The sequence below is a fragment of the Cynocephalus volans genome, chromosome 5 (genome assembly GCF_027409185.1).
Source record: "Cynocephalus volans isolate mCynVol1 chromosome 5, mCynVol1.pri, whole genome shotgun sequence".
Classification (NCBI taxonomy): Eukaryota; Metazoa; Chordata; class Mammalia; order Dermoptera; family Cynocephalidae; genus Cynocephalus; species Cynocephalus volans.
This window is the reverse complement of record NC_084464.1, coordinates 64165177-64184994: the sequence shown is the minus strand read 5'-3', so window position 1 is coordinate 64184994 and position 19818 is coordinate 64165177. Positions and strand designations below refer to the sequence as shown.

General features: G+C 36.8%; 1 protein-coding gene across 1 annotated transcript in view; it reads right to left on the bottom strand.

Moving 5' to 3' along the window:
• Window positions 1-206: 206 nt before the first annotated feature.
• The window catches only part of LRRC1 (leucine rich repeat containing 1), a 117514-nt gene continuing 97902 nt past the window's right edge, over window positions 207-19818 (bottom strand). The window contains exons 11-14 of the mRNA XM_063097933.1: window positions 12866-12981; window positions 3426-3598; window positions 2316-2452; window positions 207-662 (exon numbers count right to left, since the gene is read on the bottom strand). Of these exons, the coding sequence (XP_062954003.1) occupies window positions 504-662; window positions 2316-2452; window positions 3426-3598; window positions 12866-12981 (585 nt within the window). The 3' untranslated portion in view covers window positions 207-503. The remainder of the gene's footprint in view (window positions 663-2315; window positions 2453-3425; window positions 3599-12865; window positions 12982-19818) is intronic.

Genomic DNA, 19818 nt, shown 5'->3' with positions numbered 1-19818 from the left:
AGATAACAAAAAAGAAATACATATCTTTTGTTACGAAATACCTATACAAAATTTTAAAATTTACACCATCTGAGCTGCCAGAAAAGGTTAAAAAAGTATCAATTTTTCCTCATACATAAAACTATTTCTCATCAATAGGTCCAAGAGAACTTGGATTCGAAATGTCCCAGCACTTCAAGGGAGAAGGATAAAAACTCCCCTTCCTGCTCTTCCTTACCCCAACACAAGACAAAAACAAAGGTCAGATGTTTACAGTAGTGTATTCTAAGTACAAACGACTGAAATTTTAAAAATCACGCTGGGAGACCACTAGTGCAGTGATTAGTTGAAGGATGAGAGTAAGGCACTTCCTGGGCGGGAGCGGCATGCCGGCTCCACGGGAGACGACGCTGCGCCTGCGCGGGTGCTGCTAAGACAAGGGACTGCGTGAGACTCCTCAGAAGCAGACGGGGTCGTCTAGCCAGCAGGGGAAGACACGGGAGGTAAAACTCGGAGGTGGTTCTCTACACAGACGTGGTCACTCGGTCAATGGCATGATTGACTTCGTTTTTGTTTGAATCCAGTCCTTTAGCAGCATTCATATCATTCCGTAAATTCTCTACTGTCTTTTTCATGTTCTTTAATTCCCCTGGGTGTGGAGTGGCTCGCCTTAGAAGTGTTCTCTAAAAACAAACAGTGGAGTGAGTGTTTTGGTTTTGTCCCATTACTTTTTCAAAACATGCAGATTCAAGGCGTTAGCATTCCTATACAAATCTTACCTTCTTAGAAATTTTGAGTTAAAGTGGGTGGGAAAGCTTTTTTTGTAGCCATGTACATTTATCAGCTGCTCACTGGTAGTTAATGTAAGATGAAAGTGTTTCATGGAACTTACCTAGTCACGATAGAAGGATTACTTTTGGAATAAAAGAATACTTTTTAAAATTTGAGATTGGTATAAAATAAAAATAGGGTACCATAAAGAGTAAATTTTTTTTTTAATTTTTTAATTTAAGATATAATTATGGGGTGTGGAGGAAGAAAAAGATAAAGGAGTAAATAAAAAATCGTATATTAAAGTCATTATAACGTTTTTTCTACTATTACCCAAAGTGATTCTGGCTTCCTTCAACCCTTGAGGCATGGGAGTTGAAGAAAAATGGAAGAAAGAGAGGAAGATTTCTTTTCTTATTTTGCTGCTATGTGTGCTATTTTTATGACCTACTTATGAAAGTTCACATTCTTCTAATAAAGACCACAGTACTGGAAGTAACAGGGTATGAGAAATTTTTAAAATATTGTATTACTTAACATGTTACGTGCTCTTTAGCTCAAAAAACAGCATTTATATCTTTTAAATAGCCTCTCCAAGAGTTTCAGGAGGAACCAAACTAGGTTAACAATACTGGAAAAGCACTACTGAAGATATAAAGTGACTGATGAAATCATCACACTCTAACAAGTCTTGAGGTAAGCAATTAAAGAGTCATTTATGCTGAAGTTATTTTGTCATCCCTAATTCCCCTTTTGTGCTCTACTACTATAAATGCCTAAAATCTCATTTGGTGACAGCAGGAATAACAATGACTATAGCCAATAATTTAAAACTGCCCTTTGTTTTGGGGCTGCAAGTACTCCCTTAAAGTTCTGCTTATGAAAATTAGTGCAAGGAGTTTAAGAAGCCAAAGTCAACTGGTAGGAAGATGTCAGGAGTTGTCACCGACTCCTGTAGATGTTGGATGCCTGAGAGACATTTCAAGTATAGATGAAAGTAAGGATGGGTATTGCTTTCAAATCTATTCCTGATTTCTTGTTCAAATCTATTCCTGATTTCTCTAAAGCTTGTTAAGGTTATCCAAATAAGATCCCAAACACTGTACACAGAGTTTAAGGTGACCTGGTTATATGAAGATGAGACAGAAGTCTGATACTAAGCCACACCATGACATGAGGAAGGAGTCAACATGGAACAGCTGTAAATGGGGGTGGAGGACAGGAAGACACTTCATTCACTGGGAACAATAAAAAAGAAAAAACTCCCAATTTTAAGAAAATAGTGGGGGCAAGAAAGGAAACTATCTCAAATAAAGAAAAAGAAGCACCATAAGTTATTCAAACCAAAATAACATCAAAAGTTCCATTTGCCTTATTTACATTTCATGACTTAGTATCTAGAAGAACCTACTTTTTTGTCTTCTAAAAAAATTCCTAAATGCTGAAGGCAAAATAGAGAATATACTATTTGAAAATAAGGAAAATCCTTATTAGGTGCTATTCTCAATCTTGGAAGGCTTTTAATTTTGAACTTCCATGGAGGCACAGAATCTCCATTTCCATACCGTTTCATTGTCTTCTTCTTCTTTTTCATCTTCCAAAAATCGGATTGCACTGACTCTGTTCACTGCACGCTCGTTCCAGGCTTCATCGGAGACGTCATTTACCAAGCTCTCCAGCGCACCACAGCGAGGCAGATTCTCTGCAGCAACAAAGATCACATCAGCAGGGACCCCCCAGGTCATGTGAATGGCAACTGCTGTGTGCTAAGTCTGCGGCTGACTAGGCCTACTCTATCAGGAGAACAGGGTTATGATGCCAGAAATAAGCCACTGTCACAACCTCTAACTGTTGGCTTCGAAAAACAAACAAGAAAATAAAAAACAAAAAGAAAGAGGCCTGGGACAGGGTTGCCCCTTCTTTTCAATGATGTATAATTCTATCTGAGATCATATAAAATAATCTGCTAAGTTAATGTTTAATATTTCATTACAGAATGTCATAATAATTTACAGAGTCCTTTTTCCTAATTCTCTTTCTCATGTTCTGAAAGTGATGTGGCTGCACGTCTGAGATGCCAGTACTTTCCTCAGTAACACATTGTACCACATTTTTCTCTCAGAGTCTTAAGAGCTCATCTAATATAGCTGAGACTGCCAAGTTGGCTTTGGGGCCTTCCACTTAGGGGACTCCCATTCCCCCAGGCACTCCATCTCTCAACAAAGGATTTATAATAGCATTTTGATATTAGTGTGATATAACCATACATAATTTACAAAACAAAGACACAATGACTCAAAATAACTTACTGGCTTAAAAACAGTATGTCAGGGGTGTTTTTAATCCTCCAAACTATCAGTTTGGACTATAAGAGACTCTGTTACCTTATTACTATTATTACTATTTTTTTTTTAGGAGTATTATATTTTCAGCCTTAGCTATCATTCAAAACTAAAAGACTGCTCATGGAATTTCAGACATGGTAAACAGGTGTGAGCAGCCCTTTTTCTGCAAGGATGTGGGGAAGCCTTCCCAGAGGATTCCCACAATGATCTCACGGGCTGACTCTAGGGGCAGATCAGACAAAACACAATCACATGTGGGAAGAGGCCTGATGGACAAACATTAGCTCCTGTTCATTCTCCTAGGCATGGGAATATTGTCCTTAAATTCACCTTGGCAAGTAGGTTCAGAAGGCAGCTGAGGAAGTAAGACACAGGTTAAAATCTTCTCTCCTGTGGTGTGGTCTGTGTCTGTCTGGAACGTGAGCAGAGGCTGGGACTGGTTGTCAGATAACCACAAAGCCTTCAACTTCAAGGTGGTCAGAGATAAAGGCAGATGCAACAACCTAATTTAAAACAAAAGGACACATCACAACCTCAAATTTTGTAATTAAATCAATTCCTATCAATAAAAACAGGAAAAAAAATTAAAAAGAGCTTCCTGAGATTGAGTTCAAAATGTAAAAAGATGTTGTGTTTATGTAGGTTCTGCAGTAGGTTCTGTGCTTCTCTATTCTGCTGTCACCTCTCTCATTAGGACCTTCAGCCCACAGGGCGAAAAAAATGAAGAAATTATAGGACACATGATCAGGTCTTCTACTAGGTTTCAATTTAAAGAGAGAAAAAAGTCAGCGTAATTGTAAAAGGAAGCAGGAGTTCTTACTACATCAAATGGCAACAGCCTCACTGACAGGGCTGGTATGAGGCCGTGGGTTTACCTGTTCCCAGGAGCACCTGGCAAATCAGGACGAGAGGAAGGAGATGCCTGTGGTGCCAGAATTCAAGGCGCAGTTAAAACACTAAAAACCATTTTTCATGGACTCCGTTTGCTTTCTCTAGGAAGATTATTTTGGGTATTCCATTTTAAACTTTTATTTTTCAGTTTCTCAAAGCTCGCACTTCTTAGACTCCTAAATGATTGTTTCAGTTTCGAGGTAGTATGTATGAAAGTACTTTTAAAAGTTGTAACAAGACACCTAAAGATTACTTTCATATTTATGCTTGCACAAAAATTTGACAGATTGGCTACAACCAGTCAAATCTATTGAGTAAAGACCACCACCAGAAATCATATGTACTTGGTACTTGTTAAAAATTACTTTAATGCTGTGGTTCTCAGCCAGGGGTGATTTTGCCCCTAGGAGACATCTAGCAATGTCTGGAGACATTTTTGGTTGTCACAACTGGGGTGGGGATACTAGTGGCACTAGTGGGCAAGGCAGAGACCAGGGATGCTGCTAAACATCCTACAGTGCCCCACCACACAAAATTACCTGCCCTAAAATGCCACAGTACCAAGGGTAAAAACCCAGCTTTAGCAAAACTCAACACTTCATATAGTCAACTAATTCACTTAAGAGAACAACCAAACCTCTCCCTGTGGATACCAGGAATTTAATGTTTAGAGAATTTAAGGTTATATTTCACCAAGTATTTTCACTCAAGGATGACTCCATGTTAAGTTATGAATTAATCACAGAAGTGTCTTCCTAAAGAGAGATATACACTTATCTCCAGTTAACATGTGTGGGAAATCTACCCATACATTTTATCAATAGATTAATATTGCATTATCAGACATATATACCATTTTTAATTGACAGAACTTACGGGAAATAAACTAGAACTCTATATAGAGATATGAAAAGAAGTTGTATTTCAATATTATAAGCCTAATCTGAGTAAAATGTAGGCATAAACCCATTAAATTAATAAATGAAGTAAAAAAATATCAGGGAACACAGAGTACTAACAACAAACACATTAGTAACAAACTGTTCACAATATATTTTGCCCAAGATTTCTAATGCATTAGAAAGAAGAGAAAATATTTTCTTTTTCTTGACAATGAGTCCAGTAAAAGCTAGACCATCCCACACACATGTACCGGGTGCAGTACTGAGTAAGCACAGTGGAATTGTAACTTACGTGGGAGTTGGGTTCTAAAGTCAATGCACCCATGAGAGCTGCATATGTTAAAGTGCTCTTGAAAAGACTCTGTGCACTGTACTGTGCAGTATTTCACTAATGAGAGGCAAATTCGGTGAGAAATGTGTATTTTTAAATCCACCTAATGCAGTGAGATGCTCACACTATAAGAGGGATGCCCATGGGAATCTGAGGGAATAGCAGATTCACAAGCCCACCTCTCCTTACTCTGAGGTATTTGTTCTTCAAGTGGGATAGGAGGTGAAATCTCTTGTGCTTATGCAACAATAATTTCTTCCTCCACCCAAAGGCTGGTGCACACACACTCAGATTCAAGGAAATTAAAGATCTGTATCTTCCAGGCACTGTAAACAGACTTTTATTTTTTAAAGAAAATCCATTATACATTGTGAAAGCTTAAAGTACATCAAACTCTCTTATTTTACTGAATAAAGGATAATTTCTTTTGCTATTTTTGAAGTTAAGCTAACATCCTCCAGAATGTTTAAAGTTTCAAGACTTGGACAAAAAAACCTGTAGTCAGCATCTCTACCTTTCTTAATCATGAGAGGATAAAGGGAAAACTCAAGACTTGAAAACTGGCACAAAATACAGATACTCAAACATGGTCATTGTAACTTCTCAGAGTAATAATTGGCTTCCCAGCTGAATGCTGAAGTAAAGCTATAAATAAAAGGCTAAAAAGAGCACCAGTAATAAGTAACAGCACCTAAGGATGACAAAACATATGATAAAAGCTAAAATAAATTACTAGACTCTACAACAACATATCTTATAATTGTATTTCAACTCAGATTAATGAGTTGTCTAAAATACCAGCTTTCTTGCCAAGAAAGTGCCAATTTGAATATCACTGCTGCTGACCAAGTTCACACCACACACTAGCTTATTCAGAGCTGTCTTGTGGACAACAGTATTACCAGTGGTGACAAGGAGAAACCAAGGTCCTGTTCCCTGTACAATCTGCACACAGATTCTGCAGGCTGAGCCAACCTGCTCACTGACTCACTGTGGCCCGGGGGGGGCAGTGGGGGGGGGGACCCTACACACACACACTTCTCCGTTTCCCTTGGGTGAACCATCCCAGCTACAAGTCAGAAAACAGATAAAAAAACATATTCCTGCTTTCCAGAGGAGTTAATATTGGTTTATTTTGGTACCTTCTGTACACTAAAGAATAAACAGAATCAACACAAGAAACCATAGCCCCATTTGTACACATCTCTATGTTCTATTTAAGACCACATACCCCCACCAAAAAAAAAAAAAAAGCCTGTGGTTACTATTTACACCAACGGTACAGGGACTTAAGCAAATGAATAACCACACTGTGGGCTACTCATCTAAATTATACCCATGACCAACCCAGCCTGAAGTGACCTTTCATGCCTCCAAATTACCATAGCAGTTGCTTTGTCAAATTTACTTAATAACTAAGCATGGCCTACTGATTAATGTAACATTAACTTAACCTATGGTTGAATACTTCTTACAATTTAATGTTTTTCATCTGTTACCTCCTACCTGAATTTTTAGTTTTAGGCAAAGTTTTCAAAAATGTTTAAAAATATAAACTGAGAACAAAATCAGTAAAAAAAAATTAAACAATACCAAAATATCTAAAATGAAAGCCCCCCGTACCCTCAAATCTCCACCCCTCCTCTAGGGGAAACTACTCCTAATATTCTGGAGTACTGCACAGACAAGGTGGGTTATACAGTATATAGCTATTTTGGGGTTTTGTTTTTTTTTAAGGAAACAGCAAAAAGAAAAATGAATAACTATATACCATTCAAAACGTGCTCTTTTCATTCAGCATTATGGGTCTCCTTCCATGTCACTACACAGAAATATCTCATTCTTTGACAGCTTAGTATTCCACAGTATGGCTATACTGTTGTCTGTAAATATCTTTTTCATTTAATTTTTTGGATTAAGTAATAACATATATACATTGTGCAAAACTCAAAGGTATAAACTATCTCCCCACTGACAGCCACTGTTTCTAGAATTTGGAACTTCTAATACTGCAAGGAAGATCATCAAATACTTAGTGGATATTCCTATGTGAGAAAGTTTAAGAATTAAGGAATTCTGTGTTCCGTGCCCACGGGCAGCTGATGATATAAGACACCTTCTTCCTTACTGTCACAAATAGGGTTTGATACTTAGTTTCCAAGTGCCACATTACAGTCACCCTCACTATAATTTTCTATCAAACCTGTAAAAGAAAGTTTCCTGAAACTAATGTAGTCTCCCAGCTGCCATTTGCTGTTTTTATACGCTTGAGAAAAGAGGCAGAAACTTCTGCTGTATTTGGTATGATTTCCCATGGTGTGACATTTCTGCAAGCTAAAAGGCTGACACAGTAGCCTTTTTTTTTATTATTAGTTTCAATACTGATACTTCAAATAAGTAGTGATTAAATATTTTAATAGGCTTAAAATTTGGTTATGAATTTATTTTTTATTAGTTTCAATACTAATACTTTAAAAGTAGTAATTAAGTATTTTAATAGGCTTAAAATTTGGTTGTGAATCTATATATACATGGACTAAATGACACACTTAACTGACTCAGATGACAGCTATGGAAATTGACTTTTTAACTGGGTTTTCTCCACCCCAGCCCAAGCATAATAAAAATTTAACTTTCCCTTCTTTTGAAAACAGAAGAATGAGGCCTTCACTCATTTGAAAAGTTTTTAGACATCAAAGCCATCTTTCTGCTCAAGAATTAATGATGCAAATTCATGCTCACCAGTGTAGTAAGAGCCAGGGGACTTTTGGAGTCACTGAACTTCCACTGCTGGAGGTTGGAGGCGAGAAGTCAGGAAAGAACCACCCTCCTCAAGCTAAGACTCCAGCAGAAATTCAACATTCAACTCAAATTAATCCTGAGTTTCCAGCAACCAGTTAGTGGTCTTAAGAATCTATCAAGATGTCTTGAAAGCATTCTCTGAGGCCATAACTCACCTCCAGAGTCCAGCTGAGTACTGCTATTTATTCAGCCCTGCTGTCTATAATCCATTAGCAAGAATGACCAATGGTGGTCTGTTCCTGACCTAAGTGACCAGCTAAGTAGCACTTAGGAAACAGTCCCCAAACACTCTTCAGACTGCTGGCCTTTACCATTTAAAATCACTGATCTTCTCCAAGTTGAACACTTTTTTTCCCATCGAACTATATCAGGTTCAAAAGCAAGTTTTTAATTCCTTTTGGCAATGAAGCCTGTGATATGACATTTTGCAGTGGTCTACTATTCATTCTGCAAAACAATTAACATTTCCATTCTGTTGACTAATATTTACCAGGCATCTATGAGGGAACTTCAAAAAGTTCATGGAAAATGTAAATAAAAGATAAAAACAAAAAATATAAACTTTATTTCTCAATATAAGCTCTATCAAGTTCAAGACACTTTTGTAAGCAATGACACCAGCCATTTAGTCCATCTCTAAAGAACTGAGGGTCCTGGAAATTTAACCATGTCAATGCAGTCTTTTTTACATTATTAACTGAAGAAAAATGGGTGCCTTTTAAAGATTTTTTAAGATTAGAGAACAATGAATCTGTAGATGGCTTTGGGTACTATGGACATTTTCACTACATTAATTCTAACAAACCATGAAAATGGAATGTCTTTCCATTTTTTGGTGTCCTCTTTTCTTTCTTTCAGCAGTTTGTTGTAGTTCTCATTGCAGAGATCTTTCACCTCCTTGGTGAAATTTATTCCTAGGTATTTTAATCATTTGGTAGCTATTGTAAATGAGCTTGCTTTCTTGATTTACAGATTCAGTGCAGTCCCCATCAAAATACCGATGACATTCTTCACAGAAATAGAAAAATTTCCTAAAATTCATATGGAACAACAAAAAACTCTAAATAGCCAAAGCAATCCTGAGCAAATAAATAAATAAATAAATAAAACTGGAGTCATTATACTATCTAACTTCAAATTATACTACAAAGCTATAGTAACCGAAACAGCATGGTACTGACATAAAAACAAACACACAGACTAATGGAACCCAGAATAGAGAACCCAGAAATCAACTCATGTTCTTACATCCAACTGATTTTTGACAAACACACCAAGAACATACACTGGGGAAAGGACAGCCTCTTCAGCAAATCGTGCTAGAAAAACTGGACATCCATGTGTAGAAGAATGAAACTAGACCCATACCTCTTGCTACGTACCAAAATCAACTCAAATGGATTAAAGACTACAAGACCTGAAACTATAAAACTCCTATTAGAAAACATAGGGAAAATACTTCAGGATGTAGGACTGGGCAAAGACTTTATGAATAAGACCTCAAAAGCACAGCCAATGAAAGAAAAAATAAACAAATAGGATTATATCAAACTAAAGTTTCTGCACAGCAAAGGAAACAATCAACAGTGAAAAGACAACCTACAGAACTTGAGAAAATATTTGCAAACTATAAATCCAACAAGGGATTAATATCCAGAATATACAAGGAATTCAAACAGTAAAAAAAAAAAAAATTATAATAATCCAACTAAAAAATGGGCAAAGGATCTGAATAGACATTTCTCTAAAGAAGAAATAAAAATGGCTGCCAGACACATGAAAAAATGCTCAACATCACTAATCATTAGAGAAATGCAAATCAAAACTACATGAGATATCATCTCACCCCAGTTAGACTGGCTATTATCAAAAAGACAAGAGAATAACAAATGCTGGTAGGATGAGGAGAAAGAGGAACCCTCATACACTGTCGATGGGACTATAAATTAGTGCAGCCATTATGGAGTACAGTATGGAGGTTTCTCAAACAACTACAGATAGAGCTACCATATGATCCAGCAATTCCACTGCAGGATATATACCCAAAGGAATGGAAATCATCATGTTGAAGGTATACCTGCACTCCCATATTTATTGCAGCTGTATTTACAATAGCCGAGAGTTTGAACCAACCTAAATGTCCATTGATGGATAATTGCATAAGGAAAACATGGTATATATGCACCATGGAATATCACTCAGCCATAACAAGGAATAAAATTCTGCCATTCACAGCAACACAGATGAGCTTGGAGAAAATTACATTATGTGAAATAAGCCAGGCACAGAAAGAGAAGTACCGCATGTCCTCATTCCAAGTGACAGAAGAGAAGGGGAGGGGAGGGAGGGAGTCAGGAAGGTAGGAAGGAAAGAAGGAAGGACACAATAATGTGTTGATCTTTCAGAAGGAGTAAACAGAACTGTGGTTAATAGAGGTGGGAAAGGTGGAGGGAGAGGGGGTTAGTGACATAGTTTAGTGGTCACAAAGAATGATTATGTTTTATAATGATAAACATGCTGATTATCCTGATTTGATCATCACATTGTACACAAGTATTGATATTCAACTCTGTACCCCACAAATATGTATAATCAATTATTTTTCAATTAAAAAAAAATAAAAAATAAGATTAGGAAACAAAAAGTCAGGAGGAGCCAAATCAGGTCTATAAGGTGGATGCCTAATAATTTCCTATCGCAACTCTCATGAAATTGCCCTTGTTTGATGAGAGGAATGAGCAGGGACATTGTCATGGTGGAGGAGGACTCTCTGGAGAAGCTTTCCCATGCATTATTTTGCTAAAGCTTTGGCTAACTTTCTCAAAACACTCTCATAAAAAGCATATGTCATCATTCTTTGGCCTTACACTTGACTGTCTGCTTTTGCTTCGACTGGACCACTTCCACCTCTTGGTAGCCAAGTTTTTATTGTGTTTTGTCTTCAGGATCATATTGGTAAAGCCATGTGTCATCTTCTGTTACAATTTTTCGAAAAAATGATTCAGGATCTTGATCCCACTTGTTTAAAATTTCCATTAAAAACTCTGTTCTTGTCTGCAGCTGATCTGGGCTCAACAGTCTTGGCACTCATTTAACAGAAAGTTTGCTCAACTGTAATTTTTTAGTCAGAACTGTGTAAGCTGAACCAATTGACATATCTATGGTGTTGGCTCTTCCTTCTGCTGTTAATCCTTAGTTCTCTTCAATTAGGGAACAAAAAAGATCAATGTTTTCCTCGTAAATCGATGTGGATGGTCTGCCACTGCAGGCTTCATCTTCAATATCATCTCATCCCTTCTTAAAATGAGTTTTCCGTTTGTAAACTGATGATTTCTTTGTGGCATTTTCCCCATAAGCTTTTCATAAAGCATTAATAATTTCACCCTTCTTCCACCCAAGCTTTGCCATGAATCTGATGTTTGTTCTTGCTTTAATCTGAGCAGAATTCAGGTTGCTCTGATAGGAGCTTTTTTCAATGTAATTTCATATCCTTCTCAGTGCCTCAAACTAGATCCTTTTCAGACATATTATAACAAGTTAGTACGAGTTTATTTTTGTTCAAAAAAAAATTGAAATCTATGCACAGTTTTTTCATAATACAAATTGCCAAAGAACTTTTTCAAGACCCCTCATGTGCCAAGAACCATGAAGTAACAAACTGTACAATGAAACATAAGCTGAATATTGTAAGTAACTTTGGGCTTAGGAGGTTATACACATGTAAACAGGCAATTATAATATATGGTGCTATAAGTGGTATGGCTGGGGAAATTCCCCAAATGCAGACTCAGGGAGAAGGCTTCCTAGAGAAAATAAAGCATGAGTGGTGAAGAGGAGAGGCAGGGAGACAGAGAAGAGGGTCGGTCCCAGGTAGAAAGAACAGCTTGTGTAGGCTCAGGGGGAAGAAAGTGCATATAATATATGGGGTAGTGAACATAGGTCAGAATGGCTGAAACAAATCTATATTCCATAAACACGAAGAACAAGCATATTCCAGAAACTGGTGAGCAGTCCAACACCACCTCTGCCCCAGAGCTTGTGAAATGGTGCTGCTGTAACCTTGGGGATACCAGTCTGGTGGCTCTTAAATTTTTTTGAGTTACGAATCATTTGGAGATTCTGAGATTAGCTGTGGATCCTCTCACCAGAAAAACGTATCTGAATACATAATTTTGTTCACAATTTCATGGCATTCAGAGTCACCAGCAGAGTATATCAAGACCCCTGATTATAACAGAGTTCAAGCTCATTTTACAGATGAGGAAACTCTGAGGCCTATGATGACTTACAAAAGCTATTGATAATAGCTAAGGTAAAACCCAAGATTTCCCACTCTCAGGCCAGTGCTCTTTCCCCTGCATCACTTCTGGGAAGCATTTCTATGGAAGTGTCCACTTAAACTTTAAAGTATCCCATGCTCAGGTTGTCCCGGACCTACAACACAGAGCTCAATCACTTCAGCTCCCATATTAAAAATTCTCTGGCAGGCCAAGCCCGTGGCGCACTCGGGAGAGTGTGGCGCTGGGAGTGCGGCGACGCTCCCGCTGCGGGTTCGGATCCTATATTGGCATGGCCGGTGCACTCACTGGCTGAGTGGCGGTCACGAAAAAGACCAAAAAAAAAAAAAAAAAAATTCTCTGGGGACTGGGATGTTCGACTAATCAGTACTACACAAGGGTACTTCAAAAAGTTCATGGAAAAACAGAATTAAAAGATAATATGAATCTTTCCATGAACTTTTTGAAGGACCCTCCAATTGTGTAAGATGCAGCAAGATGCATGGCAATAACTGAGGTGTGTGTACATTTGTTTCTCTCAAGCAAAGCAAACTAGGACATGCTTACCTGTTCCCTGCCACATCCAGGACGTGAAGTTCTGTCGCCTGCGACACCTCTGCAGGTATCCGAGTAAGTCTATTGTCACGCACGCAGAACACAGTGAGGCTGCAGCAACCACCAATCTACAGTGGAAAAGAAAATATATCGTTTTCAAGTTTTGGGGGAATATGGAGTAGGACCAGAGTACTTGTTTCAAACATTATGAAAAAGATGTATAAAATTATACCATATAATTTTAAGCCTCACTGATGCCCCAACTATGATTAATTTAAATCACACCAAACAGTCCCATAGGTTCATAAAAAACTCTGCAAAATGTTAAATATACATGTTCTAAATTAAATCAAGAAAATAAACAATACTGATACAGTTCAAAATTTCATTCTGAAAAGGAAGTCATTTTCCATTGCTGATATTTAATGTAATTGCATCTGTTAAATATGTTAATCAAACTACACAGGTCCAGACAAATAGTATTTGGTAATATGGGAGGGAACTGGACAATCCACACACACAAACAGTTCAAGACCTTTCCATTACATGAACTTCAGTGGTTTTGGCATTGGTTCATTAAAAAAAAAAAAAAAAAAGGAATATCTGATTAATTTGGTAAATTAATTTCCTTCAATAAATGTAAAATCAACAATATTTTAGTAAAAAGAGAATTTGGTAAATATATACATTAATTTCCTCAGCTATGGCTTGTTGGTAAAAGCACATAAATCAACATCTGTGTCCACACCAAATTTGATTACTATCTTTTTTAAAGTAAGCAATTCAAAGGTAACTGATGTTTATATGAGTCTAGCCTTCAATAAAGAATACAGACACAAAAGAGTTCAATGATTTTCTTGAGCAAATTGACTATGGTTTTTACAGTCAGTAAAGCTGAACCAAGGAGGTGGAAAAATAACTCAATCCCAGACACAACATTCTGCAGGGCTCCATAAAGTACTACATTCTTCTGGTGCTCTCTATCCTGACTAAAAGCAATTGCTAGAAAAGGCCCATGAAGGGGCCTATTGATGTATTTCTGACACATGGAAAAATACTATTCCAGAGCCTCCCACTTGAGGAAGAGCATGAGACTTGAATCTTCATTGATATCTGAATATATCTTCTGTCCTTTTCTATTTATACATGTGCTTAATATATGTAGATAATATCCTAAAAAGCAGAGTGCCTATTTATGAAACTACTATATAATTATCTTCACACATCTTTTTATTTCTTCCCTTAAGAGTTAATATAAAAATTTCAAAACAATATATTTGACCACAGTATTTAACTATAGTGGATATAAAAGAAAAATAAACATATAAGAAAACGTGGGCTAACATTTGTCTTTGGTCATGTAGAAAGCACCCAGATATGTAGAAAGGCTTTTAGATTGTCCCCTTTATTTATCTCAGTATTCACCTAATCACATTTCCCATCCCAGCAAAACTGGTTTAGTCACCGTACTCTAAAATACACCTTGTTTCTTATAGAAATGTCTTTCTTGTTTCTGTCTTTTTAAATCTTACCAATCATTCAAAATTAGCTAAATGTCCTCCATAAAGTCTTACCAGAACCCTCTGGTCCATATGATAAATTGCTCTCTGCGTTCATTTTGTAATTATGTCTAGCACTCTAAGAGTACAAAATACCTCATGAAGATTTCTAAGATCTGACTGAGTTACTGTCTAATTTGCACATATTTACATATAATCAGAGTGCTTGGCAAGTATAATATCCATATACTATATCATATACTCTCTACCCACCATGGATATACTATATTCATATACTCTCTACCCACCATGCATAGCCTATCTACCTACCAAATTTCCTGTTTAGGTATGTTCATACACTTTATTTATTTACTTGCTTACTTGTTAAAAATAGCTACTTAAAGGTTATATGCTTCTATGTGTAGCAATGGAGGGAGACAACAAAACTCTTTGTTCTGGTAGAATCACCAGAGCAGCTTCTCTTAGGTTTTACAAATACGGGGCCTGTATTTGTAAAACAGGGCCCCAATCTAGTGTCCTAGAAGAGATGTTCAACCAGATCTTTCACATGGCGTGGCATTTCTTCCCTCCCTTGAGGAAGGAAATCACCAGTTTTACTCAGGTGCCCAGGAATATCATGAAAGGAAAAAAATCAAAACTCTGATCCTTTTAAGGATCGATATTATAAGATTCTGATAAATTTAGATAATTCTGACAAACATCTACTCATGGGAAGGAATACCCAAGGTCCCCATGGTGCACCCTTCCCCCACCTCTGCTCCACATGGAAAGGCATCTGCATGAGGTCTGGGTTCAGTGGTGGGCCTGCGTCACATAAAGGAGGTCCTCCAGGCCAGCACTTGGCTGAAGCTGGCGACCCTTTGACCCTGACACCTTGGCCTAGCTTCAAACAATCAGGATCTATGTGTACCCCAAGGAGGCAAAGCAGATAATGATAATATCAGTTAATCATATGATCATACTGACAGGACATCCTGGAGGGCATACGGAGTCCAGACGTCATGTCATGAAGCTGTCCACTGCCCCAGCCAACTATAAGATACCTGTTTGGGACCCTATTACTATACCATGTGAACATTTTCAATCTGTATCATGTGCATATATCACATAGTCAAAAAAAATTAACTAATTAAAGTGGGTCAGAGTGCTCTAAAAGTTCTGGGCAAGTAAACGTCCCTTGAGTATTTGGGGAAAATAGTGTAAACTTCCAATGAGTGTGTGAACTGTCTACTGTGTTTATAGTCTTTTTTGCTTTTTTTTCTTTTTTCCATTTTCCTTTCCTACTCTAATCTCACACCCATTTGAGATGTCAAGGGGTGGAAAGCAATTGTGTTCAAGAGCCTCTTCGGCCCTCTGGGTTGTCAGAGCAGGCAGTGTGACCTCCTGATCTCTATTGTCTATGGATTTTGCAAAAACAATGACAGCAAAGAGCATATGTTGTTGCAGAGTGTGCTAGGCATGCCTTAATCACCAGCAAAGGCACATGCTGTCCCAGGCAAACATTCACACAACAGAACCCTCTTTCCAAATCAGCCAAGAAAGGATAGCACAAACCTTTGGTTTTTAGAAGAGATTATTAAGCATTCAAAACCATAACTCAAAAGACATCGTCCACTACAGATGTCAGAGGGTATGAGGTGCAATGGAGGCAGCAGATGCTTTGAGATCAGAGACACAGGTTAGGATTTAGACTCAATCACATGTTTTGTGGGTTTGGATAGGTTACTTTAACTAAAAGTAACAATACGGATTAAATTAAATGAAACCACATATATAATTTAGCACCTATCATAGAACCTGGCCTACTGATACTGCCAAATAAATGTGGTAGCTATTTTTTTTCCAAGAAGTGAAAACTCCAGACACTTGAATACCTACTATGTTTTGGAACCGTGCTGATGCTGGCTATCTCTTTCCTAAATTCACCTGAATGTCTTAAAGAACTGTCTCCCTGACAATGTATCACAGTGACATTTTGTATTAACAATAGTGAAGACATGAGTTCATATTATTAATATGAATTTTTGCTTTCTCTTTCTGGCTCAGGGGGCAGAGTTTACAAGTTCCTTAGTGGTCATCACAATAAAATGTCTGTATCACTTAGAACTTCTGAGAAGCAGAGCCACTGTTTAAATAACTTATTACCAGTTATGTAGGAAGATGGTATTTTTAAACCTCCCTTAAACCACATAATAGCACCTTCCCAGAATCCAAGGGGTTGGACTTGGGTTCTCTGAAAACAACTGAATGTAGCTTAGAATTCGTATTTATCTGTTTTGTGTCTCTTTTAATTCAAAATGATACTGTCCTTAACTGTTTGGCACTAATCTAATCCACCTCAAGGAGACAGGACCAGCAGATCACTGAGCAAACCTTTACTCAGATCAGCTTTAAGTATAATTGCCTGCAGGTTACCCTAAGAAAGATAATCAGACGGATTCAATGATTCAAAGAGAAAGCCTATGTTAGTCACCTTTGTCTGTTTATATTCCTGTCTGCAAATGCCTGCCCCAAGTGTAAAGGAACCTTCATTTTCCCTCAGTATCTTCCTTTCAATATTATTTGTAACAGAAGGTAACCCACATTTCACTGGCAAAAAAAGTAAAATGTACTGTAAGCAAAATCTGGATAAAATACAATTTGAGTAGAAATAATATGATGTATAATTTTAGAATCCCATCATTATCTGTGGCATCACCTTTGGCATATTACTCAAATGTTCCCAACTTCATAAATATTTTGGAAATCATGTGGCTTTGGGATTCCCTGAATTGTTGGGCCACTGATATCAAAATATACAATAATAGCTACGGCCTTTTTTCTGATTATATAAAAGTAACTTAGGTTGACTGAAAAATAAAAACCATACATACACACACAGAAAAGCACTATAAAAATAAGTATATGAAATCTTATCACAAAAAGATAATCAGTATTAACATTTTGAGGCACAATCTTCCATATTATTGCCATGCATTTGTGATTATACAACAAAACAACAGTACGTCAAAACTTCATAGAAAGATTTGCATTATCTTTTAAATCTATTTCTTCACAAACTTTTTGAATTACCCTCATACATACACAATTTAACAAAATTAGAACCGATACTATGATCTTTAACACCTCTGTTTACATATGACATCAAGAACATTTTCATATGTCACTATGTTTCTAGAAGGATTGTTATTGACCACATAATTGTTTCCTTCCACAGATGTATAACAGACTATTTAGCAAATTGCCCATGTTAGACATTGCTAGTTAGTTCTGCCCCTTCTTTGCTGTGTGACCTTGGGCAAGTTACTTAACCTCTTCTTAGTCTTAGTTTCACCATCTGTTGGATGTTGGTAATGATTTACCCACAACTCATAGAACTGTTATGAAAATAGACAAGAGTGAGCGTGAAAACACTTGGCACACGCTTGTTGTACTTGTACATGCTTGGTGCCTAGAACATTTTAGCTGCTCCTATAATAGTGGGAGAAATATGGTGCATCATTCTCAGTGTATATCCATGAAAGCTTTCTTAAGATAAACCTAGAAGTAAACTGCAAAAAGGGTATGTGCATTTTTTAAGTTTTTAATATTACCTTATTCCCTTCCAGACAGGCCAAAATACATTATATTATGCACTTCCCTGAACATTTGTCAATGTTTAGTATTATTATTTTTAGAATTTTGAAAATTTGATAGGCGAAAATGTTTTAATTAGTATTTTTATGAATACTGATGAGGACAAAATTGTTTCACATCAATTGCCATTTCTATTTTTTCTTCTGTGAATAGGTTATTGATTTTTGTCGGAAGTTTTTTTGTTTTTGTTGACTTTTCTACAGTGCATACATTTTTTTTCAATGATTTGACAAAATCTGATAGAATAAGGAGAGGTCTCCCCTTCACTTGAGATGTTGCAAATATCTCCCTGCCCCCAGGCTGTCTTTACTTTCTTGAAGATCAGAAATCTAATTTCATGCAGACAAATCCATCAATTGTTTCTTCTATGATGTGTTTCCCCCTTCAAGTTTAGAAATGCCTTCTCTGTCTTGAATCTGATAGCCAACTATATTTTATTCTAATATTTTTAGGTTTTATGTCTTTTATCAATGACTCATTTTAGAATGTAATGAAAACTTACACTAAAAGAATTTTAAATTGTAATAAGAAGTCAGAAAGCTATCCACAAATGAATACTCTATCACCATAGATAGTTTTGAATACCACAATAGTATTCATAATTATGGGTAATTAATGTTTACAGTTTGCCAGATAAAGAAGTGCTTTGATGAATGACCTGCAAATTCTACCTTGTCTCATTTGACTGGATAGGTATAATACAGTTGGGGTCGCTTTCATTTTGACTTAATGGAGACCAAAAAACTGGACTCTAAACTTGGATATATGCTCAATTTCTGCCAGTCAGAAACTCTGTATGGTCCAGGTTATTCAAAGATAAGATCTGGCCGGGGAATATTATGAAGTTACTGGCTCTTATTCATCATACCCATGATCATCTATACACCAACTCCCTGTCCATCCTCAAATCATACTACTACACAGTCTCTTCTTCTTAGATATTCTCTCCACCAAATATAAGAGTTATTAATGGAATCTCTTTTTCCCAGAAGTATACTTAAGCAACAGGATGAGAAATAAAAGACATAAATAAGTGGCTAGAAAATGAGAAGCATGCCACATACAGCAAACAAATCAAATCTAGTCTCTCCATCACAGACAGAATCGTAGATAGATGAGCTGCTGAGTGAGGCCTTTCAGAATTTGAGTAACTTAAAATGTAATTCACAGGAAGCATTCTTTTGAGATAATCTGAACAAATCAGAAAAACACATAAAAATATAGGGTTCCACGCCATGCAGTCATTAAAAAAAAAAAAGTGAATTTAGAAGAAAATGTTTAATATTTTACAGTGAAGAAACAGTCAGCTGATTCAAATCATCATGCATTTAAGAAGCAAAATAGAAGTTGGAGATGAAACTGTGGTCTGAAACATACTTACAGGATAACAAGTTTATCTGACTTTTCTAAATTTCCAAGCAGCTAACAATTAAGAAAACAAGAGACATTCATTGATTTGCAAATGTTCACTACAAATAACACCACAAAACACAAACAGAATCTATTATTGTGACCCACACAGTACAAACATTTTCCCCTCAACCATTTGGGGAAAAAACGCAAATAAATGCTGCTACAGACTAAGAAGCTGTGCCATAAAACTGACTAGACACAACACTATCAAATTAAAAAAGAAAAGGACAAAATATAGTAAGAACTACACAGTGCACCAGACCAATGGCAATTAATACAGCTATGGATTTTCAGCATATAAATTGAATTTCAGTTTAGATATGTCATATATGCAACTTAACTGTTCAAGAAAAAGTAGTAATTTTTTGAGAAAAGAATCCAATCAGGAAAATGCAG